We start from the raw sequence: 24,679 nt of genomic DNA on the forward strand, positions 1-24,679 counted from the left end.
ATAAAGATATAAATAAACCACGGTATATACAAATAAGTACAAAGGCCAAATTAATTTCATATGAAAAACTTGAAGGAAATGCCTTATAGAAGTTAAGATTTAAGTTTGACTTTAAGACTTCAATGGCCAAAAACTGAAATATCTGAAGCGGAGAGCTGAAGTCTTGAGAAACTGCAACATTTGTTTTTAGTTTTCCAAACAGAATACCAAGTAGGAAGGTTGGCTATAATGAATACACACAGCTGGTTAAGGCTAGTGGAAGGTGATTAATTCTATGAGGACAGGCTGGGGCTATGACCCTGAGGATGAGAATTAACTTGTTCTGCATGCAAAAGGAAGCTAACTCATGTCTTTAAGCAAATACACCTTAGGAAGAAAATTCTAGGAACAGTGTGTAAAATGGTTTGGGACAGAGGGAAAAAAAAAAAAATCTAGAGCCAGGGAGGCCAGTTAGACTCAGCCAGACACATGTAAACACATGTTCACAGCAGTGTTATTCACAGCAGCCAAAACACAGCAACAACCTAGTGTCCATCAACGGATGAATGGATAAACAAACTGCGCTACAGCCACTCGGCAGAGTATTAGCCAGCCATACCCAAGAATGAAGTCTGAGAGACACTACCGCATGGATGAACCTTGAACACATTAGATGAAATAAGCCAAACACAAAAGGGCAAATACTGTACGATTCCAATTCTGTGAGGCCTCTAGAATAAGCAAATTCAGAGACAGAAAGGGCTGGGAGGAGGGGAAATGGGGAGTTAACGCTTAATGGTTTCAGAGTTTGTGTTTAGGGTAAGGGAGAAACTTTTGGAAATAGCGGTGATGGTGACACAATACTGTGAATGTACTTAGTACCTCTGAGCTGCACACTTAAAAATGCTTAGAACAATCAACTTCATGGTATGTGTATTTTACCACCATAATAAAAGAGTAAAAAAAAAAAAGAAAAGTGAAGATAGAACTCAAATTGCAAAGAACAGCACAGAAATTGTCAAGAGGAGGCAGGAGAGGTGTGGACTACTGTTTCATGACGTTTAATTTGAAAAGCTCTACTGATAACATTAAGGGTAGAGAGCGGTTTTCTGGTTTAGATTTTTCTCAAGGCAGAGTAGACCTTAACATACGGTATATATCTAGGATATCTAGGTAACAGCTAAGAATTGAGTGTCGTTAAAAAAAAAAAAAAAAAGTCTGGCCTAAAACTCTTATTTGGGGGACGAGAGTAGCATCACAATATTTTATTGGCGCACAGCAGTATGAGAAGCATTTCAAAGTTATAATTTCATCTTACATTTGGAAAACCAACCAACCAACCAACAGCTTTCCTAGCACGAAGTAAAAAGGAATGCTGGACCAAATCTTCGATGATAAAAACACACAAAGCTCTTCCATCATGGGCATATTAATATCACTCAAACGGTGAAATCTACCAGTAATGGAGGGTGGAGACTTGATATTTTTATATTTATCCAAACGGCACGTACTTTAAGAGCCTGGGAAACTGTGCAAGACAAATAACCCAATTTCTTCAACAAATACCTTGCAAAGAAAAGGGAAACTGAAGATGCTCATCCACCGAACGCCACGCAAGGACCCGCTCAAATCCTGAGCGGCACAAACCAACCACTAAAAGAACAATTTAAAAAAATTCCTTTAAGGAAATGTGAACACTGCCCGAATACCGCGGAAACGGAGGGCAGGGTAGCAGCGAAGGGTTACTCAATTCGCTCTAGTTTCTATACGTTTTGAAAATTTCTGCAACCATTTTCTGGGGCATTTTAGCAAAAAGCGCCGTGGGGCGGGGGAGCGGGTCTTTCTCACGCCGCCCGCGGCCGCCCCCCGCGAGCCAGGAGCCTCCACGGCCCACCCCCGGCCTCCAGGGCCGCGTCGGCTCTGCCAACGCCCCACACACTCCCGGACGCCGGGCCAGCGGCCAGAGACCCCGCTGAGGGCGGCGGCCCGGGGCGAAGCCTCCGACTCTCCGGGCGCTCGGGCCGCGGCCGCTCGCCGGAGGCGCTGAGGGGACGGACGGAGGCCGCGCAGGCTCCCACGCCGCCGCCGGGCCATCCGCTACTCACCCCGACGCCGGCAGCGCAGGACCCCGGCCTTTCGGGACTCGGGCTGTGGCATCTTCGCTCCCGCCACGGCCCGGGCCCGAGCCGCATTCGCCGCAGCGGGCGGAGCTGCCGGCAAGCAAACGCAGCAGCGGGCGCAGCAGCAGGCACACCAGCGCCCCCAGCGCTTGCCCAGTGCCCGCGCCGCGGCCTCGGCCCGAGCGCGCGCCCGCCGGGGCCACGTGACGGGCGGCCCCGGCCCCGCGCGTGACGTCACCGCCCGCTGCGGGCGCGTCGCGGCCCCCGGGCTCCACACGTTCCCGAGGCCCAGCGCCTGCGGGTGGGCTCGGGGGTCGGTCGCGGGCGGCCTTCGCGTTTTTAACTCTTACAGAAATGGGCTCATTGAAGACAAATGCCTTAAACATATTGAAAGATGTGCGACCCCGCTTATGATAAAAGAACTGTAGGTTAAAATGTCAAGGCTTGGCAGAAACTGATAAAACCTCACGGGTTGGTGGTAAGGGTGGGAAAGTACAGCGCGCCCGCAGAGCAGCCGCAGCAAGGCACATGGGGTCACGGGGGGCTTGCTAGAAATCCTGACTCTTCAGCACCCATCAGTAAGCAAAGGATGTTGCAGCCATCGGGCCATCACCATTACAGCCCCCGCCCGCCCGCCCGGAGGTAACTCAGGGTGGAAACGGGCTGTCCGCTGCCAAGCCCCCAGCCACTGTGGCCACCCCCAAATGGTGCACTCAGGATGGGGAAGAACAGGATCCTGGCTCTGGTTGGTTAGGGTGCATAGCAAAGAAATGATCTCAGTACGCCCTGGCTCTTGCAATTCCTATGTATAGGAAAGCACTAAATTCCTTAACTTGCGTTTGATTGATTTTCTTTAACAGTAACCTCTGATGTTCAGACTATCTGATCTTCGTTGCAAAAACTCCTATCTATCCTGTCTCCCCCACCTTACCTCTTCAGAGCAGTCCCGCAGAGCTACCTGAGAGGCTGCGTCCCAGGCTTGAGTCCTCGGTTTTGTCTGCCAAATAAAACATAATTCTCAACGTTTAGGTTATGCATTTTTTTTCAGTCGGCAGGCCCCATGCCAGACGTACTTAAGTAATCAAAATATGCGTTTTACCGCCGTGGCCAGGTGATTTATGTACACATCAAAGTCTGAAATCAGTGTCCTAAGTGCAGTGCAGTCAGTGCAGGAGACCGGCCATTGCTCCACCTTCACCCGACCCTTGACGGTGTCAGACATTTTATTTGCCATTCTGATGGGTGTGGAGATCTGTTTCTAGCTGTTATTTTAAATGGGTTCATACTGTCCCACCAAATTAATGTACAGTCGTACCATTCCAGAAATTGAAGCTTTGGGTTAGCTCCAATTTTTTACCATTAGAAAGAATGACATGAATATGCTTTTTGCAGTGTAGCATCTAAACCCGGGGTCTTTGAGGCTGGGCATAGGCTAGTCTTTGGGCTGTGTTCATCTATCCCTAGGTACAGTTGCCAGAGGAAATATAGGAGGCTTAAAATTTGAATTTCAGATAAAAAAAATTCACTAGCATGTCCCATAGAATATGTGGAATATACTAAGATATTATTGTTTATCCAAAATTCAAGTTTACCAGGGCATGCTGTACTTTTATTTGCTAAATCTGGCAACGCTAACCCTGGACAAGTTTTAAACTTAGTTTTCTGTTTTATGTTATGGTAATAACAATAGGAACTATCTTGTAAAGTTGTGTGGATGACATGAGATAATCTATGCAGAGTACCTACCAGGGGGTATGAAACAGTGAGAGCTCAGTAATTGTTAGCTCTTATTTTTATTTCATCTCGGTGTGTCTTAGGATAAATTCCTGAAAGTATGCTTTCCTTACAGAATTCTCTGGCTAATGTAAGGCTTGTCCAAGTGTTTGGTCATACCCAAAACTGTTGTGTGAAAAGCCTTGAGCAGGTGAGCAGATACTTTCTCAAATAGCTCCAGGATACAAATCAGATTTTAAAATTTCTATACAAAACCGTAATTGCCACCTACGGGCAAGTATGGGTTTCCTTTCAATCACACCAAGTACTTGGATGTTGATTCTGATTTGTTTTCTATTCCAGAGTCAGCTGAAACAATATTCTAGAGGAGATTGTTTAAGCAACATTCTACATCGCTTCTAAGACTTATTCATGCTATCTAGGACCTGAACTAAATTACATTAAAAAACTAAGACTGAATATTAGGCCCATGGCTCTAAGAAAAAGAACATTTTTCTTTTGGCAAAGCTGATATTTACATCCTTCTTTATGCTTACCAAACAAGAAGATTCTCTGAATTTATACTACAATTCTCTTTTTTCCTTCGGCTGTAGAAATTTTATTTTGTATTTTACTCTAATTTTAATGGATTCATAGGTTTATTACAATCAATTTTTTATTACTTTCTAGAGCAGCTAAGGTATAAACATGGGCCCAGAATATACTAATCACGTGGCAATTACTTTGTGCTGCCAGATTGACCTTTTAAAAGCTCAATCAAGTTACCCTGGCCATCTGTAATATTTGGGCACAGGTTTTTCCCATCTCTTTCCAGCAACAGATTTTATAGAGTACTTTGCCAAATACATGGGTGTAATGACATTATAAACTGGTTCTTTTTTCTTTACATTATATATATTATTTCAAAGAACACAAGCTCCATGAAGGGAGGGATGTTTACCTGCCCCATTGTCAGCTGCATCCCAGCACCTAGAAGGACACCTGGCCTGAGATGACCATTCAGTTGTTGATTAAATGAGCATAATAGATGAGTCAAGTCGTTTTCTGCTGTAAAAAACTAGTTTATATTTTCTCCAGCAGAAGCTATGATTTAGTGATTCTATCCTAAGCCTCCTCCTTTTTACTCCTTTCAATGTATTCCTTCCCTCATTTTCTCATTCTCTTCGTTTTGTGAATTAAATATATTTTTCACTTTTCTAGCTGCCTTCACCACGGTGAATGCAACAGCCATCCCTCTAACCTGATGGAAGTACTTTAGACACCTGGGAGTGTGTCCACACAGGATGGATACTGAACCTAGTTACCTCTTCCCCAATCCCAGCTAAACAGTTTTCTCGAGTCATGTCGAACACAGATTATCAACAAGGCACGCAAGCCAAGAAGTGTCAGGAGAGCTGAGGCCAGAGCCATAGGAGGGAACACACGTGAAAAAGGCAAAACCAGAAGTAGGGAAGAGGGAATGTCTCCAGTTAACTGAAGGGCCAACAGAAACAAACAGGGAGGCTGGCCTGGAGAGCTGGACCAGGACACCCAGGCAAGTGACTGGACATCAGAAACTCAGGAACCCAACCAAGCAATGTGTCAAGGCCAGAATCTACACTGGCAGCAAGAAAGGAGCTCAATACAGTTGAATGGACCAACCAAGGCTCTCTGAGAATGTCTTTCTGGGGAGGTCACCAGCCCAGGTCACCTATCTGGAGTAGGAATTGAGTTGACCAAGAGTTGAGCAGTCCTTACGGTCTACCAGGACGAAGTGAGCTTGGCAAATAACTGGAGATAACACACTTTATCTCAATCGATTTTATGACAGCCTTAAGGGTGTGACAGCATGCATTTCTAATGCTTAAGGTCTTGCCACCCCAGAAATTTAGTGGCAGAAAAGGCACTTCTGTTGTAGACCATTCTGGTTGTACTTCTTACTGTAGTTCACATAATTTCATGATGTTCCAAACATGTTCTCTTCTCCATGTTGAAGGACTAGGGGAATTTTTAACGCTTTATTCATGAAAATGATTGGTTTTCCTTTCATGAGACTCTCTTAAGAGGTCTCCAGTTCCGGGAAGACAGTATCCAAATACCACTGAAATGACTTGCAACCCAATCGTTTCCTTAATTCAACACGCTCACTAATATCTCCATAGGCAAGATATTTCAGATTAGGTCTTCGTAAAAATACCTGCTCCTAAATGGAAAGAGAGAGTCATTAAACCAGACAAATCTTTGGTAATCAATCTAACATAGCAGTATGTATTTTCATCTGAACTAAAACAAAACAAAACAACAACAGAAAACCTTCCCTCTGTATGGGGAGGGCAGAGACACACATAGGAGCTGGGACTCACTCACCCCACATATATTCACCGGATGTGCTGTGACAGACCACGATGAAAGTAGCGTAGAGGGACTCAGCAAGTCTAAGTCCTGCTTCTCAAGAGTTCTAGAATCATAGCCGCCTATTGTAGTGTTTCCCCTTTCTCCTACTCTCTCAATGATACTCAAGGACAAAAGCCCTCACTCCCCAATCCCTATCAACACTTCCATGGTTTCAGAAATGGGGGTTGGTGACGGCTAAGGGCAAATTGACTCTGGAGGAAGACAACCTGGCTTCAATTTCTGGCTCTGCTATTTATTACCTATGTGACCTTGGCTGCTACCCTCATGAGATTGTGGTGAGGACTGAACACTTTCATACGTGCAAAGCTCTTAGGAGACTAAGGCTGGCACATAGTAGGTGTCATGTCAGTGTCGGCCATTATTATCACCACACCTGGTTAGTCTTTTCTGCGTTCTTGATTTAAGGAAGCACCAAGTATGAGTGTCTAATGGACTCAAGCTCTGCCATGTTAAAAGAGGTATTCTAAGTAGACCAAAGCCTCCTTGAAAGCAGAACCTTTGTATTTTCATCTGTGTATTCCCAGTGCCCGGTATATAGCACAGTAATATTGTTGAATGAGAGGAGCTTGCTTACCCAAATAGCATAGTATGGGCATGCCATGTTGGATTCTCCCCAGGGATCTTTAGGTCTTTGCCATCATGTCTTGCCACTCCTAGTTCCCCAGGGGGGATTGGTGCAGAGAATGGGCCTGAGGGAGGGTGTCCTCGTTTTGGAGTGAAGGCAGAGAAGACCTTAGCCAACATCTCCCTGTCCAAAGCCTGTTTTGCCCAATGACATTCACTCAACTTCCCAACATGCTGTGTCATACAATCCATTGATTTTATGCCAAACATTACATGCTTTTTATATTAGATGGAACTTTTGGTAACTATATCCCCCATGAAATTCAGTAAACTACTCAGTCCTAACTGTGTTCAAGTCAACCATTTAAATGTGACCTCTGGTCACAGAAAAAAAAAAAAAGCTTAAAATCTCTCATAACTAAAGAAATGCAATTTTAAACAATGAGATATCATTTTTAACCTATCAGATTAGAAGAAATACAAAGTTTAATTAAAACTAGGGTTGGAAGAGTTGAGGACCATTTGGACATTATTCATCAAGATTTAAGATGCACTAACTCATGGTCCACAAGTTCATGTCTTCAGATTTATTCAAGATATAGCTGCACAAATGTGCAAAGAGATACATGTAAAGGATGTTCATTTTGGCACTGTTAAGGAGTAACAAAAAGCCAAGATGATCAGAATGTTTATCTCTGGGGACTATTTATGAATGGAATCAATTTTAAGAGATCCATTCAAAGGAAATATTTAAAAGGATGACATGTTTATCTGCTCTGATTTTAAAAGACTTTGAAAGTGTGTTTTTAAATTATACTAATGGAAAAATTACAACAAAATATTGCTGCTCAAATCGAGTTAGGTAAAAGAAAAGGATATATACTCGTGTGTATGTGCATGTTAACAGGAAACTATAGACAGTAATTTAGTGGTGGCTTCTGAGGGGTGAAACTACGGGCTTAGAAAGCTTACTTTTCACTTCATGCTTTTCAATACTGTAAGACAAAAATGTGTATGCATTACCTTTTTAAAAATATTTTTTTAAAAATCAGGAAATATAATAAACATACCGAAAAAAGCACATAGAATATAAATGTGCACCTTAGTGAATTGTTGAAAAATCAACCCCAGAAACCCTAAGTCAAGAAATAGAACATAATCAGCATCTCAGAGGCCTTGCCTTTCCTTTCCTGATCATAATCCTTTCTCTTAGTTTTTTTTTTTTTTTTTTTTGCGGTACGTGGGCCTCTCACTGTTGTGGCCTCTCCTGTTGCGGAGCACAGGCTCCGGATGCGCAGGCTCAGCGGCCATGGCTTACAGGCCCAGCCGCTCCGCGGCATGTAGGATCCTCCCGGACCGGGGCACGAACCCGTGTCCCCTGCATCGGCAGGCGGACTCTCAACCACTAGCGCCACCAGGGAGGCCCCTTTCTCTTAGTTTGAAGTGCTATCCTGATTATGTATTCATTTCTTTGCTTTTCTTTCTAGTATCGATATCTAATTATCCACACGTAGATTACACGGTTTGATTTTTACCTGTTTTTAACTTCATAGAAATGGAAAAATACAGTATATATTCTATTGTGTTTGGCTGCTTTTGTCCACCATTATATCTTTAAGATTTACCTATACTGTTGTATGTATATTTAAAGTTGATTAATTTTCATTGCTATATAGAATTATATCATTAAACATATCATATTTATTCATTCCATCCCTGATGAATATTTGGGTTGTATTCAGTTTTGGCTAACACAAACAATGCTGTTTATAAACATTCTTGTTCATGTGTTCTGGTGCACAAAAGCATGCTTTCTGTAGTGTATATACAGGATGGAATTGCTGGATCATGGGATATTCATGTCTTTTATTACTTGATATTGCCAAACTGTTTTCCAAAGTGAGTTTGTAACAATTAACACTCCCACCCAGTGTCTGAGACTTCCTGTGCTTGCCAACACATGGTCCTATCAGACTTTAAAAATGTTTTGCCATGTATGTAGAAATATGTAGAAATATCTCATTGAGGTTTTAATTCATATTGCCCTGATTACTCAAGAAATTGAGTATTATTACTTTTATAATTTAAAATAATAAAGAAATATTAGATCAAGACCAGGACATATAATATCACAGAGAGATTCTTACATATTTCTACCCATGTATCTGAAAGGAGGTCTTGTTTTTACTGTCGAAATTTGTTTGAACTTTCAAATTAAAATGAAGTTGCATCTATATGTTCTCTGTATGTGCATTTTAAAGGTCCCGGCAAGGGGCTTAAACCAAGGGGAGATGCACAAATGAAGGGGCCTGGCTTTGATGTAAAAATCTTTGACTGTTGGGCTTCCCTGGTGGCGCAGTGGTTGAGAGTCCGCCTGCCGATGCAGGGCACACGGGTTCATGCCCCGGTCCGGGAAGCCGGAGCCTGTGCTCTGCAACGGGAGAGGCCACAGCATTGAGAGGCCTGCGTACTGCAAAAAAAAAAAATCTTTGACTGTTAGAGAAAAAAGGAGCAGAGGTTCTTGTGTGGTCCCCAGACCAGCTGCCGCCGCATCACTTGGGAGCTTGGTAGTGGAGGAAGAGAATCCAAAATTTGCCCATGGGAATGGGGGCAGAGAGAGGTATTTGCCGCAGATGGGCAATCTTTGGGGGAGAAAAACAGATCTAGGGGGAAAAAAAAGCCTTCTCATGTTGGTTGATTTACTTCTGAGAAACTTGAGTTTCCTTAGAGATTTAAAAAAAAAAAAAAGAGTAAGGTGCAAGTGTAGCAGCTTAAAATGAACAAATTAAGAATAGCATCTGAAAATGGGTGGGTGAACAGCTGAAGGGTTGCCCTAATTTAAGGAGAAGTATAAAAATTGGTATCTAGAAAGCAGCAGAAGTCTTCTTTAGAGCCAGTCCCTCTCTGTACTCTCACTCATCTTTCCAAACCAGGGACACATCCTTCACCTTGTATTCATCTAGCCAAACGTGCACCAGTCTGAGATTATTATACGCCAAGGCTTTTGCAATTCCAGTGTGGTTTGCAACGTGTTGCTTATCAATATGTCCTACTCGAGAGCAGGGGAGTATAAAGAGTTGGCCTCCACACATCCAGATCTAGACATAAGAAAAACAGAAAACATATTAATGATTAATGAGTGTTTGCTAGTAATAGGCAACTGCTGAACTAAAACAAAAATAACAATAGCTAACATTTATTAAGTTTCTTATTTCATTTGATCCTCACAACAACCCTATCGTGTAGGTACTGTGATCATCCCTATTTTACAGATGAAGAAACTAACACGTACATTGGTTAAGAAGCTTGCCCAGTAATATAGTGGCAGAGCACAAGGTTCAAACTCAGGAAATCTGGCCCTAGGGTCAGTGCGCTGAATACCAAGTGATCCTGCCTCGCTTATACATGACCAGTTCTGATACTGATTATGTATGAAGACTGACAAGATATTTTATCTTAGGATATTCTCAAACAATATTCTGAGAGTAACATTTTCTGAGGTGATTAAGTATTGCTGGATATAAGCAAGTAATAAGAGAAATAGCAATCATGGCTGAATTCAGTTATTCATCTTTTTTGTACTTAAAACACTTTAAAAAGCTTATTTTTAATAACTTTTTATTACACAAAAGCAAAATACGACCACTGAAAAACTAAGAAATGTAGAAAAGCACACAGAAAAAGGTAAAAATAACTTTTTGTTTTAACACTTTGTCAGTCAATATTAATCCAAGTATGTATGTGTACATACATAGATACACAACATTAAGATAACCTGCTTTTCTTCATTTGATATTATGTGAAGTTACTTTAAAAGTCTTGTATTGAAAAAAAAAAAGTCTTGTATTGTTGGACATTTTGGTAGTCTTTGATTTTTATTATTATAGATAATACCACAAAAAATGTGCTTGTAACATAAATCTTATGTATAGTACACTTGCATGACTCTTCTCTTTACTTTAATTCAGTGATTCTTGCATGGTCTCCAGACCAGCAGCATCAGCATCACTAAGGAACTTAGAAATGCAAATCCTTGGGCCCACCCAGACCTACAGAACTAGGAAGTCTGGGTCTGGGGGCACAGTAATCTGTATTTTAACCAGCTCTTTAGGTGATTCTGATGCACACTAAAGTTTGAGAACCACTGTTCTAATTGATCAAGGTAATATATCCCAGTTTTATAGATATTTTCTTAGGTGGATTCACCTAATCATTTAGGGAACAGTAGTAGGAGAATAAGACTCACTGAAAACAATACTCAGAAGTATTATGGTGAAATATATCACTCAGATAGTCAGAAAGGATTATGTTAAAGAAAATGGAAAAGCAGAACTTCTGACATAACATGAGACCTACTGACTGGTGCAGCCAACCTCTAGAGTTCTTTAGAAATACCCAGAAACATCCCCACAGAATGTCTAGAAAAATATCCATTGAATTCCTTCTCTAAAATGGATGGCTCAGTGGAAAAACCCTGAGACCAAAAGTCCAAAGAATTAGGTTCTTTTATCATCTCTGCCACATGCTTATGATCAGACGTATCCTCTCTGACTCTCATTTTCATCTGGAATTGAGAACTAAATAGTTGCTCATTTAAGCTACCACTTGGGGGTGCTTTGTTATGCAGCAAAAGCTAACTGATACTAGCCACCTATAATGTCTTATTCTCTTTTTTTAAAGTGAGACCTTAAAGAAATTTGGAAAATCATTAATATCTGTTTAATAATTAGAATGGATACAGAAGTATCTATTATTATTGGTACATTCTTACATGTTTGAAATGTTTCTGTATTAAAAAAAGAAATCTGGCTATGAGTATAGAATAGAAAACAAAAGTCAAGTAACCAAAGTGATAAAGGAGGAATATAAGTAAAAAATGTATTTAAAAACTTTCTCAAAAATCAAATTGAGGGAAGCTATTGCAATGTAGCCCAGTGTTCATAGGACCCACAAAGTTGTTCTTTTCTTCTCGATTCATTCTCAAAGGGAAACATGATCCATCTGGACGTGCCTTTTGCTCTGTTCTTTAGGTGATGGTCAGCTTTCTTTCTCAGATATACTGCTGGAAGTAGTCTGTCCAGCTCCCAGTTTCTATTATTATTATTATTATTGGAGGAGGAAGAGGATGACAAGAAGGCAGAGTATCCCATTAAGAGTTAGTATAGTGTAGTGGTGCACAGCACAAACTCTAGGGCCACTCAGTGTGGTTCAAATCCCCTATGAGCTGTGTGATCTGGGGCAAGTTACTGAAGTTACTCAACCTATTTGTGTCTCAGTTTCCTCACCTGTAAAATGAGAATAATAACAGTACCTGCGTCATGGGATTGTTATGAGCATTAGAAAATCTGATACTTGTAGAGTGCTTAGAGTTCGTGTTTTGTAAATGAGAGTGTATCTCTGTTGTAGTGAAGTGTGGTAGACTGCAAGTGTGGTCACAAGTGCTTTTCATTCTTACATGCATACTTAATTGCAATGTAACTGTACTTCATTCCATCAAGACGTGAGGTTTATTTCTCCATCTCTTGAATCTGGTCTTGGCCTCATGATTTGCATTGGTCAACAGGACATTAACAAACGTGATGCGAACAAATGCCTGAGAAGTGTTTGTAGCGCTTTGGGACTTGCCTTCTCTTGCTGCTCTTGGGAACCTTGTGACCACTTCACTGTGAAAGAGCCTCACTAGCCTGCCTGACAATGAGAGACAAATGACCTGGTCATGGCCACTGTTCCACCTAGTATTGGGCCAATGTCCACATATGTAAATGAGGCCATCCCCTATGAGCCAGCACCAGCTGAGCCTCCCGATGAGCAGAGATGTGTAAGCAATACCAGTAGAAACCAGCCATCCTGGCTATGACCAAAATAACCACTTCAGCAATACAATGAATTTTGAGGACTTACGATTGATTGTTGTTTTAAGCCACTGTATTATTTTGGGACAGTTTGTTATACAGCAAAAGCTAACTGATACATGAGGGAACATATTTCTCTTAACCAGTTTTACTCATTAAGTAAATAGGACCTCCATCCACTGAGTCGCTCATTCCAGAAACTTGGTGTGATAGATGGAAATACTGTTCAGCAATATTATCTCACTCTCCACCCCTCACTAAGGGGTGGAGTATATTTCTCTGACACACTGACTTTGGGCTTGTCCATTTGACATGCTTTGACCCATGGAATGTGAGCAGACATGATGCCTGTGGAGGCTTTAAATATGCTGTGTGGTTTGGCTTGACTTTTGCATTCTTGCTTATCAACATGAGAAGAATATGCCCAGAGTTGCTACTAGAATGATGAGCAGACCTGACCAAACTCAGAGCCCAGAGCCCAGCCCTGCCAGTGTAAATTCCGAGGCAGAGCCATGCTGGCCAACACAGAGACACAGGAAAGAAAAAAGCAGAGGCTTCTTGCTCTAAGCCAACCAGTTTTGAGCTCGTTTGTAACAAGCATCATCGTGGCATTAGCTGACTGATCATCGGGTTGTCCATGACACCCCTTTCTCTCGATAACCACGTAGCTGGTCAGTCTCTGGGTTCTGTCCATTCTACTTGTATATATGCCTGGAATCTGTCCAGTTCTTTCTGTTGCCGTTGCTACTGCTCTGGTTCCATCCACTGTCACCCTTTGTCCAGGTTATTGTAAGAACCTCCTGGTCTGCCTGCTTATCCTCCACTATGTCAGCCTCCACAGCCACTGTCCCTGCCCTGCTTAAAACATACCAGTGGCATTTCATTGCACGTAAGACACATCTAAATCCTTACAGGGTCCTGCAGAGTCCTGCCCCCGCCTCCCTCTCCAGCTTCATCTTGCTGTTCTCTCCTCACTCATTCTGGTCCAGCCTCACTGGCCTTCTCCACTGACACATATGGGTTGGAAGGCTGTCCGCTTTCCAAGTCAGTGGGCAGAAACTGGGGCATTACTGAGTCTCTTCTTACTCTTTGTCTGTAATCTGCATTTGTGAGGGGAAGCAGGGGTGCATCATGCAGCAAAGCCAGGGTACGAGTTTCTCAGTCAGTCTTGCTGGCCTCACAGTTATGGGGGTGCCTCCCAGATTCAGGCTGACTATTCATTTTAATTTCTAGTGGGATCTCATCTTTTCCAGTCTCAATACATATCTTAGTAGAAAGTTAGGAGAGGCTGCTGCCCAGATACCATTTTAAATTAGAACTCTGGGAGAGTTGTAGCATAAAAAGAAAGGAACGAACATTGGCTGGGAGCACTTTAGGTGGCAGAGGCTGTGTTAGATGCCTTATGCCCATCGCTGCGGTGAATGCACACGGTACCACTGCAAGGTGTCTATTATTCATATCGTTTACACGTGGGGCCTTTCAGACTCTTGAGTGGTTCAACTACTCAGCAAATATTTCTCAACCACTTTTTACATAGTCAAAGTACCAGGTGCTGAGAACGCATGTTGAACAAGTCAGATCTTTCCCTACCCTCGTGGAGCTTACAGCTGGTGGGAACACACAACTGGCAGGGCCCAGCACAGAATAAAAATGGGGTCTCAGGTTCAAAAAGTATTAAAAGTTTCAAGATGGCAACAGCAGAGCCTTAAGCCAAGTGTGGGGTTCTTCTAAACATGGTACCATGTGCCACCACCCAGGCTGCCTGTCTACACAGCCTGCCCTGCACACACAGACAGGAGACAACTGTGACACAGCACAATAAGTGCTGTCATGGGGGAAGCATGCATAGGAGGGGAACGGATCCCAGACTTGGGTGTGTGTGTCTATGTGCGGGGGGCAGGTAAGGAAGATAAGGTCAAGAAAGTCTTCCCGAAGAAATTACATCAAAGCTGTAGCTGTGGATTACAGCAGTGGGGAAAGAGGAAAGTGAACAGAGGCAGGTGATGATTTAGAGGTAGAACTGCCCAGATAAGGTGAGGTCAACGTGGGGCAGGAGAGGGAGTGTGGAGTCTAGGGAGGCTCTCCATGGGGGACGTGTGTGCAGATAACTGGTGGGGTGGGGGAGAGGTAGCATGTCATCCACTCATAGAGGGAACATGGGAGGAGGAATTTGGGTTTAGCATACCTGTGGGACACCCCTGCCATGGTAACTTGTAGGCGATAGACCACACGAGCTTATGACTCAGGAGAAGGAACTGGGAAGGAGCGAGAATTGGTGTCATCAGCATCCGTTAATCATGGGAACGTGGTGTGGATGAGGTTATGGAGAAGGTGGAGAGAACAGAGAAAGAGGGGCTTGGGGAAACCCCTTAGGGGTGGAAATTCCGTGCAGATGGGCCAAGAAAAGTAACCCAGTGAGGCAGTGGGGAGCCACGGTCCGAGCAGGGGGCTGGGTGCTGAGCAACTTGCCGAATCCTCTACTGTGTCAACACAGGACAATTGCCTTCAGCCTTTCTCTACTGCAGGCGTGTGGTTTGCTCTCAAATCACAGCATCCAAGGGAGGCAGCAACCTTGGGCCGAATCCAAGCTGGCACCCGTGTCTAAGAGGCTCAGTCTGGAGGGTGAGGTAGGTGAGCCTCCAAGCGTAGGGCAGGGCCCCGGTTCCTGCAGGAGTGTATCTTGCCCCTTGGGGGACACCAGGATGGAACCCTGGGGCAGTGTGGCCAGACACAGAGCAGGTTGTCTGCTCTCTCAGGGAAACAGAAATGCTCATCTGGAGCCTGGTTATGAGGCCTATTCCGTTGGGAGTGAAGCTGCAGCTCCGTGGGCACCCAGCGAGTCATCATTTTCCACGAGCAACGGTAACACTGAGCTCAGGTCAACTAAAACAAATTCAGGGCATTGGAGGCTTCCAATATATGGCCAGCCTTAGAGAGAAGTGACTTAGAAACAGGGTAAACCCGAGCTGGGGGGCGGGGGGGGTGGGCTTAAGATCTGAAGTTGAGTAGGTCATACAAGGCAGGAAGCGATAGGTTTGGAGCACACTACTTATGATTGCTGTGAGTTTGGGCAAGTCACACTACCTCTCTGTGCCTCGGTTTCTCCGTTATAAACAGGAGATGATGCTGGTACCTACCTCACAGGTTTATTATGAGGATTAAATGAGTTAACATCTGTAAATATTTCAGAGCAGTGCATGTCACACATAATAAGAACTTGAAAATGAAATACATTTTTATCCTTTACATCTCAACTTAAATGCCATTTCTGCCGAGGCAGAAGACACACAGACACACAGCTCCCCTAAGACAAGGCTAGGTTCACCTTTTATATGATCTCACAGTATTCTGTATTTCCCCTTCATTGCATTTATCAGAAATAAAACTAAATAACTACTCATCTCACTCTACCCCAGATACTGATAGAATGGAAGCTTTATGTCATTTGAAACCACTTTTGCTTTGAGTGCTACTGTATTTTAGCACCCATCACGGTGCTTGGCATGTGACAGGTTCTCAATAAATACTGCTGAAGGAGTGAATGAATGAATGAATGAGGATTGTGTCTTCTGAATGTCCAGCATGTGGCACAGCCTGATGCAGGAGGTGCTCCTTAAATGATGGCTGTGTTGAACACTGAACTTAACTAGAACACTCAAGAGAGCCCTAAACTGAAACGAGATTTGGGTCTGACCACCATACAGGTGTTAGTCACAGCCATGGGAGTTGATGTAGGTATATTATGAAAAGTATTAACGAGGGGACAGCACAGACGCTGGCCGAAGAGAATAGAGGAGCCGCCACAGGTCCTGGTGGCCCTGCCCTGCCGGGTGCTACCACTTTTGTTTCTGGGCCATGGGAAGGCTGAGATGCGGAGAAGGGAGGCGTGATGGGCGGCAGGTGGGAGGTATTCAGCTGGCTCAGAGTAGAGGTTCTTTCCCATCAGATAAGGAAAGAGTGCACTAAGTTAACAACAAGCATGGCTTCACAGGTGCAGAGCGGCTACATGTCAGCCCTGAGCCCTGAAGAGCACGTGGGGTAAGAAGAGAGGGTTGACAAGGGAAGCAGTCTTGGGAGCACCCATGTTTAAGAGACACACAGGAGAAATTCCTGTAAAGGAGATTGAGAACAGCTGAGCGATACAAGGGGCTTTTCTTGGATTTTGCCCTAAAACCCAAGAAAACTTCTGGAAAAGATTGGTGTACCATGTCAAATGCTACAGTAACCTCAAGCACACGGAAGACCAAAAGCCATCCATTAGGGATACGAATATGAAACTGATGACAGTGCCGTAAATGATGTCAGAGGAAGGATGCTGAGGGCTTCCAGGATCTGATTTACTGGAACGAAGAGTGAGAAATGAAGTAGATGCAGGTGTAGCTGATCTTCCCTTAGGAAAAACCAGGTTACTTGGGTAGAGAGGGCTGCTGGTGTCAAGAGAGTGCCTAGCTATTTATTAATTTACATGTTTGTTTATGAAAAGAGAGAGCCAAGCATACTTAAAACGTATGAAGGGGCCATTTGGAATCAAGTAACTGAAAATATTGAAGCAAACATAATGAGGGTACTTGAGTAATAAGTTTGCTGTTATTTGCTGTCTGGAGGGAAGGTAAAGCCAAGATAAGGAATACACTCACTTTTTTTTTTTTTTTTTTTTACTGTATGATATCACTTGTAATGTGGAATCTAAACAATAATACAAATGAATGTATATGCAAAACAGAAACAGATTCACAGACAGAAAACAAACTTATGGTTACCAAAGGAGAGAAGGAGTGGGGGAGGGACAGATTAGGAGTGTGCGACTGACATATGCGAACTATTATACTATATATAAAATAGATAAGCAACAAGGATTTACTGTATAGCACAAGGAATTATATCAAATATCTTGTAGTAACCTATAACGGAATATAATCTGAAAAAGAAAAACTGAATCACTATACTCTACACCCCAAACTAATACAATATTGTCAATCAACTATACTTCAATTAAAAAAAAAATTTTTTTTAATGGTGGAATTTTGAATCCCCAAGATTTTGTTTCTTTGATTAGAAGTCAGTATTTTTCTGAAATATTTATTGTTCATTAGTATTTCCTTTAAAAGTCTTAAAATTCATTTATGTATATAATGCAACACCATTCAAAACCTTAGGGATTGATTTTGAAATTGCTGAAGTGATTGAGAAGAACAAATTACACTTAGAAAATTCTGAAAATGAAGAGTAACAAGGGACTCACTCTACCAATTACTAGACTTTATCGTAAAGCTACAGAAAATATCAATGCACGTGATTGGCTCAATAACTGGCAAATGGATCAGTTGAACACAGAAAGACCTAAGTATACATGATAATTTAATTTGTTAAATGTGTCATGCCCGTTTCTTTCTCTTCATAATCATCACTTGATTAACAACTTGAAAAAAATGCAGAACTTTAACTCCTATCATGCACCAAAGTCTAAATGTAGTAGAGAATTAAATACAAACAATGATGTCATAAAACTATTAGAAAAAAATTATATGAAAAATTATTGGATTTGAGAATTATAAAAGTTAAAAAGCAAACTTAAAGCAAATATTTTACTTGTTTAAAAGCTTTTAGTATTTAGCCTTTTACCATTATATAATATCTATTTTCTGTTTATTGCTTTTAATCTTAAATGCCAATTTTATGTTAATATTGTCACTTCAGCATTTCTGGTTTTGTTTACTCACCCAGTATTTTCTTTTTTTAAATTTTATTTAATTTTTAAATTTTTAAATTTAATTTTATTTATTTTTTTATACAGCAGGTTCCTATTAGTCATCTATTTCATACATATCAGTGTATACATGTCAATCCCACTCCCCCAATTCATCCCACCCCCACCCCCACCCCCCGCGGCTTTCCCCCCTTGTTGTCCATACGTTTGTTCTCTACACCTGTGTCTCAACTTCTGCCCTGCAAACCGGTTCATCTGTACCATTTTTCTAGGTTCCACATATATGCGTTAATATACGATATTTGTTTTTCTCTTTCTGACTTATTTCACTCTCTATGACAGTCTCTAGATCCATCCATGTCTCAACAAATGACCCAATTTCGTTCCTTTTTATGGCTGAGTAATATTCCATTGTATATATGTACCACATCTTCTTTATCCACTCGTCTGTTGATGGGCATTTAGGTTGCTTCCATGCCCTGGCTATTGTAAATAGTGCTGCAATGAACATTGGGGTGCATGTGTCTTTTTGAATTGTGGTTTTCTCTGGGTATATGCCCAGTAGTGAGATTGCTGGATCATATGGTAATTTTGTTTTTTAAGGAACCTCCATACTGTTCTCCATAGTTGCTGTATCAATTTACACTCCCACCAACAGTGCATGAGGGTTCCCTTTTCTCCGCACCCTCTCCAGCATTTGTTGTTTGTAGATTTTCTGATGATGCCCATTCTAACTGGTGTGAGGTGATACCTCATTGTAGTTTTGATTTGCATTTCTCTAATAATTAGTGATGTTGAGCAGCTTTTCATGTGCCTCTTGGCCATCTGTATGTCTTCTTTGGAGAAATGTCTATTTAGGTCCTCTGCATATTTTTGGATTGGGTTGTTTGTTTCTTTAATATTGACCTGCATGAGCTGTTTATATATTCTGGAGATTAATCCTTTGTCCGTTGATTTATTTGCAAATATTTTCTCCCATTGTGAGGGTTGTCTTTTGGTCTTGTTTGTAGTTTCCTTTGCTGTGCAAAAGCTTTTAAGTTTCATTAGGTCTCATTTGTTTATTTTTGTTTTTATTTCCATTACTCTAGGAGGTGGACCAAAAAAGATCTTGCTGTGATTTATGTCAAAGAGTGTTCTTCCTATGTTTTCCTCTAAGAGTTTTATAGTGTCTGGTCTTACATTTAGGTCTCGAATCCATTTTGAGTTTATTTTTGTGTATGGTGTTACGGAGTGTTCTAATTTCATTCTTTTACATGTAGCTGTCTAGTTTTCCCAGCACCACTTATTGAAGTGGCTGTCTTTTCTCCATTGTATATCCTTGCCTCCTTTGTCATAGATTAGTTGACCATAGGTGCGTGGGTTTATCTCTGGGCTTTCTATCTTGCTCCATTGATCTATGTTTCTGTTTTTGTGCCAGTACCATATTGTCTTGATTACTGTAGCTTTGTAGTATAGTCTGAAGTTAGGGAGTCTGATTCCTACAGCTCCGTTTTTTTCCCTCAAGACTGCTTTGGCTATTTGGGGTCTTTTGCGTCTCCATACAAATTTTAAGATTTTTTTTCTAGTTCCGTAAAAAATGCCATTGGTAATTTGATAGGGATTGCATTGAATCTGTAGATTGCTTTGGGTAGTAGAGTCATTTTCACAATATTGATTCTTCCAATCCAAGAACATGGTATATCTCTCCATCTATTTGTATCATCTTTAATTTCTTTCATCAGTGTCTTATAGTTTTCTGCATACAGGTCTTTGGTCTCCCTAGATAGGTTTATTCCTAGGTATTTATTTTTGTTGCAATGGTGAATGGGAGTGTTTCCTTAATTTCTCTTTCAGATTTTTCATCATTAGTGTATAGGAATGCAAGAGATTTCTGTGCATTAATTTTGTATCCTGCAACTTCAGCAATTCATTGATTAGCTCTTGTAGTTTTCTGGTGGCATTTTTAGGATTCTCTATGTATAGTATCACGTCATCTTCAAACAGTGACAGTTTTACTTCTTCTTTTCCAACTTGTATTCCTTTTATTTCTTTTTCTTCTCTGATTGCCGTCGCTGGGACTTCCAAAACTATGTTGAATAACAGTGGTAAGCGTGGACATCCTTGTCTTGTTCCTGATCTTAGAGGGAACGCTTTCAGTTTTTCACCACTGAGAATGATGTTTGCTGTGGGTTTGTCATATATGGCCTTTATTATGTTGAGGTAGGTTCCCTCTACGCCCACTTTCTGGAGAGTTTTTATCATAAATGGGTGTTGAATTTTGTCAAAAGCTTTTTCTACATCTATTGAGATGATCATATGGTTTTTATTCTTCAATTTGTTAATATGGTGTATCACATTGATTGATTTGTGTATATTGAAGAATCCTTGCATCCCTGGAATAAATCCCACTTGATCATGGTGTATGATCCTTTTAATGTGTTGTTGGATTGTGTTTGCTAGTATTTTGTTGAGGATTTTTTCTTTTTGCGGTATGTGGGCCTCTCACTGTTGTGGCCTCTCCCGTTGTGGGCACAGGCTCCGGACGCGCAGGCTCAGCGGCCATGGCTCACAGGCCCAGCCGCTCCGTGGCATGTGGGATCTTCCCGGACTGGGGCACGAACCCGTGTCCCCTGCATCAGCAGGTGGACTCTCAACCACTGCGCCACCAGGGAAGCCCTTGTTGAGGATTTTTGAATCTATATTCATCAGTGATATTGGTCTGTAATTTTCTTTTTTTGTAGTATCTTTGTCTGGTTTTGGTATCAGGGTGATGGTGGCCTCTGTAGAATGAGTTTGGGAGTGTTCCTTCCTCTGCAATTTTTTGGAAGAGTTTGAGAAGGATGGGTGTTAGCTCTTCTGTAAATGTTTGATGGAATTCACCTGTGAAGCCATCCAGTCCTGGACTTTTGTTTGTTGGAAGATTTTTAATCATGGTTTCAATTTCATTACTTGTGATTGGTCTGTTCATATTTTCTGTTTCTTCCTGGTTCAGTCTTGGAAGGTTATACCTTTCTAAGAATTTGTCCATTTCTTCCAGGTTGTTCATTTTATTGGCATAGAGTTCCTTGTAGTAGTCTCTTAGGATGCTTTGTATTTCTGCAGTGTCTGTTGTAACTTCTCCTTTTTCATTTCTAATTTTATTGATTTGAATTCTCTCCCTCTTTTTCTTGATGAGTCTGGCTAATGGTTTATCAACTTTGTTTATCTTCTCAAAGAACCAGCTTTTAGTTTTATTGATCTTTGCTATCGTTTTTTTGTTTCTATTTCATTTATTTCTGCTCTGATCTTTATGATTTCTTTCCTTCTGCTAACTTTGGGTTTTGTTTGTTCTTCTTTCTCGAGTTCCTTTAGGTGTAAGGTTAGATTGTTTATTTGAGATTTTTCTTGTTTCTTGAGGTAGCCATAAACTTCCCTCTTAGAACTGCTTTTGCTGCATCCCATAGGTTTTGGATCGTCGTGTTTTCTTTGTCATTTGTCTCTAGGTATTTTTTGATTTCCTCTTTGATTTCTTCAGTGATCTCTTGGTTATTTAGTAACGTATTGTTTAGCCTCCATGTGTTTGTGTTTTTTACGTTTTTTTCCCTGCAATTGATTTCTACTCTCATAGCACTGTGGTCAGAAAAGATGCTTGATATGATTTCAATTTTCTTAAATTTACTGAGGCTTGATTTGTGACCCAAGATGTGATCTATCCTGGAGAATGTTCCATGCACACTTGAGAAGAGACTGTAATCTGCTGTTTTTGGATGGAATGTCCTATAAATATCAATTAAATCTATCTTTTCTATTGTGTCATTTAAAGCTTCTGTCTCCTTATTTATTTTCATTTTGGATGATCTGTCCATTGGTGTAAGTGAGGTGTTAAAGTCCCCCACTATTATTGTGTTACTGTCGAGTTCCTCTTTTATAGCTGTTAGCAGTTGCCTTATGTATTGAGGTGCTCCTATGTTGGGTGCATATATATTTATACTTGTTATATCTTCTTCTTGGATTGATCCCTTGATCATTATGTGGTGTCCTTCCTTGTCTCTTGTAACATTCTTTATATTAAAGTCTATTTTATCTGATATGAGTATTGCTCTCCGGCTTTCTTTTGATTCCCATTTGCATGGAATATCTTTTTCCATCCCCTCACTTTCAGTCTGTATGTGTCCCTAGATCTGAAGTGGGTCTCTTGTAGACAGCATATGTATGGGTCTTGTTTTTGTATCCATTCAGCAAGCCTGTGTCTTTTGGTTGGAGCATTTAATCCATTCACGTTTAAGGTAATTATAGATATGTATGCTCCTTTGACCATTTTCTTAATTGTTTTGGGTTTGTTTTTGTAGGTCCTTTCTTTCTCTTGTTTTTCCCACTTAGAGAAGTTCCTTTAGCATTTGTTGTAGAGCTGGTTTGGTGGTGCTGAATTCTCTTAGCTTTTGCTTGTCTGTAAAGCTTTTGATTTCTCCATCAAATCTGAATGGGACCCTTGCCAGGTAGAGTAATCTTGGTTGTAGGTTCTTCCCTTTCATCACTTTAAGTATATCACGCCCCTCCCTTCTGGCTTGTGGAGTTTCTGCTGAGAAATCACCTGCTAACCTTATGGGAGTTCCCTTGTATGTTATTTGTTGTTTTTCCCTTGCTGCTTTCAATAATTTTTCTTTGTCTTTAATTTTTGCCAATTTGATTACTCTGTGTCTCGGCCTATCTCTCCTTGGGTTTATCCTGTATGGGACTCGCTGCGCCTCCTGGACTTGGGTGGCTATTTCCTCTCCCATGTTAGGGAAGTTTTCGACTATAATCTCTTCAAATATTTTCTCTGGTCCTTTCTCTCTCTCTTCTCCTTCTGGGACCCCTATAATGTGAATGTTATTGCGTTTAATGTTGTCCCAGAGGTCTCATAGGCTGTCTTCATTTCTTTTCATTCTTTTTTCTTTATTCTGTTCTGCAGCAGTGAATTCCACCATTCTGTCTTTCAGGTCACGTATCCGTTCTTCTGCCTCAGTTATTCTGCTATTGATTTCTTCTAGTGTAGTTTTCATTTCAGTTATTGTATTGTTCATCTCCGTTTGTTTGTTCTTTAATTCTTCTAGGTCTTTGTTAAACATTTCTTGCATCTTCTTGATCTTTGCCTCCATTGTTTTTCCAAGGTCCCGGATCATCTTCACTATAATTATTCTGAATTCTTTTTCTGGAAGGTTGCCTATCTCCACTTCATTTAGTTGTTTTCTGGGGTTTTATCTTGTTCCTTCATCTGGTACATAGCCCTCTGCCTTTTCATCTTGTCTATCTTTCTGTGAATGTGGTTTTTGTTCCACAGGCTGCAGGATTGTAGTTCTTCTTGCTTCTGCTGTCTGCCCTCTGGTGGATGAGGCTATCTAAGAGGCTTGTGTACGTTTCTACACTCACTTTTTAAATATGTATCATTCACAAAATCGATTCTATTCTCAGACACAAGAATGTGCTTATTAAATTACGAGGTCCTGAAAGGGGGACTATTTCATATGCTTCATTCTCAGAGAGCAATGCAATAAAATGAGAAATAATCAACCAATCAATAAAAAGCACCAGAGGCATGGCTGTTACAAAAATAATGCCTGGGACGGCAGGGCATGGAGGAGTGCGGTGAGTCCCAGCTGACCGCGGGCTGCAGCGATGTGCGCCCAGGAGACGATCAAAGCTGCGGCGCCCCCTCATGGGCCCCCAAGGACGCCTGGATGGGCACACACTCTAAGTATTTAGAAATGATGGAATTAGATATAGGAGATGCCACCCAAGTTTATATAGCATATTGGTTTACCTGGACCTCATGGAGAGTAAAAGTTGGCACATGAAGTAAACTGTGTGGGATTATCAGATCTCCAGCTCATCTGCCTTCTTGGTACTGAGAAGGACAAGGGTTACAGACAGTGGTGCCTACACCCATCAGTGCTTCCCTCAGCCATAACAGGATAAGGGAGATCTTGAAGGCATCTCGAAAATTGCAAGGTGATCCAGATTTGCCGATGTCTTTTACTTCCTCCATAGTGGAGTCTGACTCCACAATAGTCTATTACAAACCTACTGATGGATTTATGCTGCCAGATCCTCAGAATATTTCCCTTAGAAGATGACACCTATATTTCCCGATGCTTGCTTTATTCACACAAGATTGGATTGAGACCCCTCAGCCTGATTCATCTTTTATCTCAGACCTAGTCAGGGTTGACTTAGCTGGGCCCATTCCATAAGTTTTCTTTTCAAGAATAAAACTTTCCCAGATAGAGGAATTAATTTTATTGAAAAATATAGGCTAGTTGCTCTAGAACTTTCTCATCTGGAGACAGTTTAATTATAGTTGTATACAAGTTTAGGCCTAGGGTGTGCTCAGA

The 24,679-nt window shown here is 41.5% G+C and overlaps 3 protein-coding genes and 1 pseudogene across 7 annotated transcripts in view; 1 reads left to right on the top strand and 3 right to left on the bottom strand.

Moving 5' to 3' along the window:
• Nucleotides 1–2,264, bottom strand: part of GALNT11 (polypeptide N-acetylgalactosaminyltransferase 11) — a 55,030-nt gene extending 52,766 nt beyond the window's left edge. For all 5 annotated transcript variants that reach the window (XM_060156309.1, XM_060156307.1, XM_060156308.1 and 2 more), the window contains exon 1: nt 2,085–2,264. The gene's annotated coding sequence lies outside the window, so the exon portion shown is untranslated. The remainder of the gene's footprint in view (nt 1–2,084) is intronic.
• Nucleotides 1,824–2,485, bottom strand: LOC132524947 (circumsporozoite protein-like). The gene is made up of 2 exons (XM_060157545.1): nt 2,085–2,485; nt 1,824–2,022 (listed from the first exon to the last, which is right to left on the bottom strand). Exons 1-2 carry the CDS (start codon nt 2,483–2,485, stop codon nt 1,824–1,826), a joined length of 600 nt encoding a protein of 199 aa, XP_060013528.1.
• Nucleotides 2,486–5,618: 3,133 nt separating this feature from the next.
• Nucleotides 5,619–24,679, bottom strand: part of GALNTL5 (polypeptide N-acetylgalactosaminyltransferase like 5) — a 128,589-nt gene continuing 109,528 nt past the window's right edge. The window contains exons 10-11 of the mRNA XM_060155882.1: nt 9,740–9,889; nt 5,619–6,015 (exon numbers count right to left, since the gene is read on the bottom strand). Of these exons, the coding sequence (XP_060011865.1) occupies nt 5,872–6,015; nt 9,740–9,889 (294 nt within the window). The 3' untranslated portion in view covers nt 5,619–5,871. The remainder of the gene's footprint in view (nt 6,016–9,739; nt 9,890–24,679) is intronic.
• On the top strand, nt 23,921–24,449 carry LOC132524060 (tRNA-splicing endonuclease subunit Sen15-like; annotated as a pseudogene).

This window comes from Lagenorhynchus albirostris, chromosome 8 (assembly GCF_949774975.1).
Source record: "Lagenorhynchus albirostris chromosome 8, mLagAlb1.1, whole genome shotgun sequence".
Classification (NCBI taxonomy): Eukaryota; Metazoa; Chordata; class Mammalia; order Artiodactyla; family Delphinidae; genus Lagenorhynchus; species Lagenorhynchus albirostris.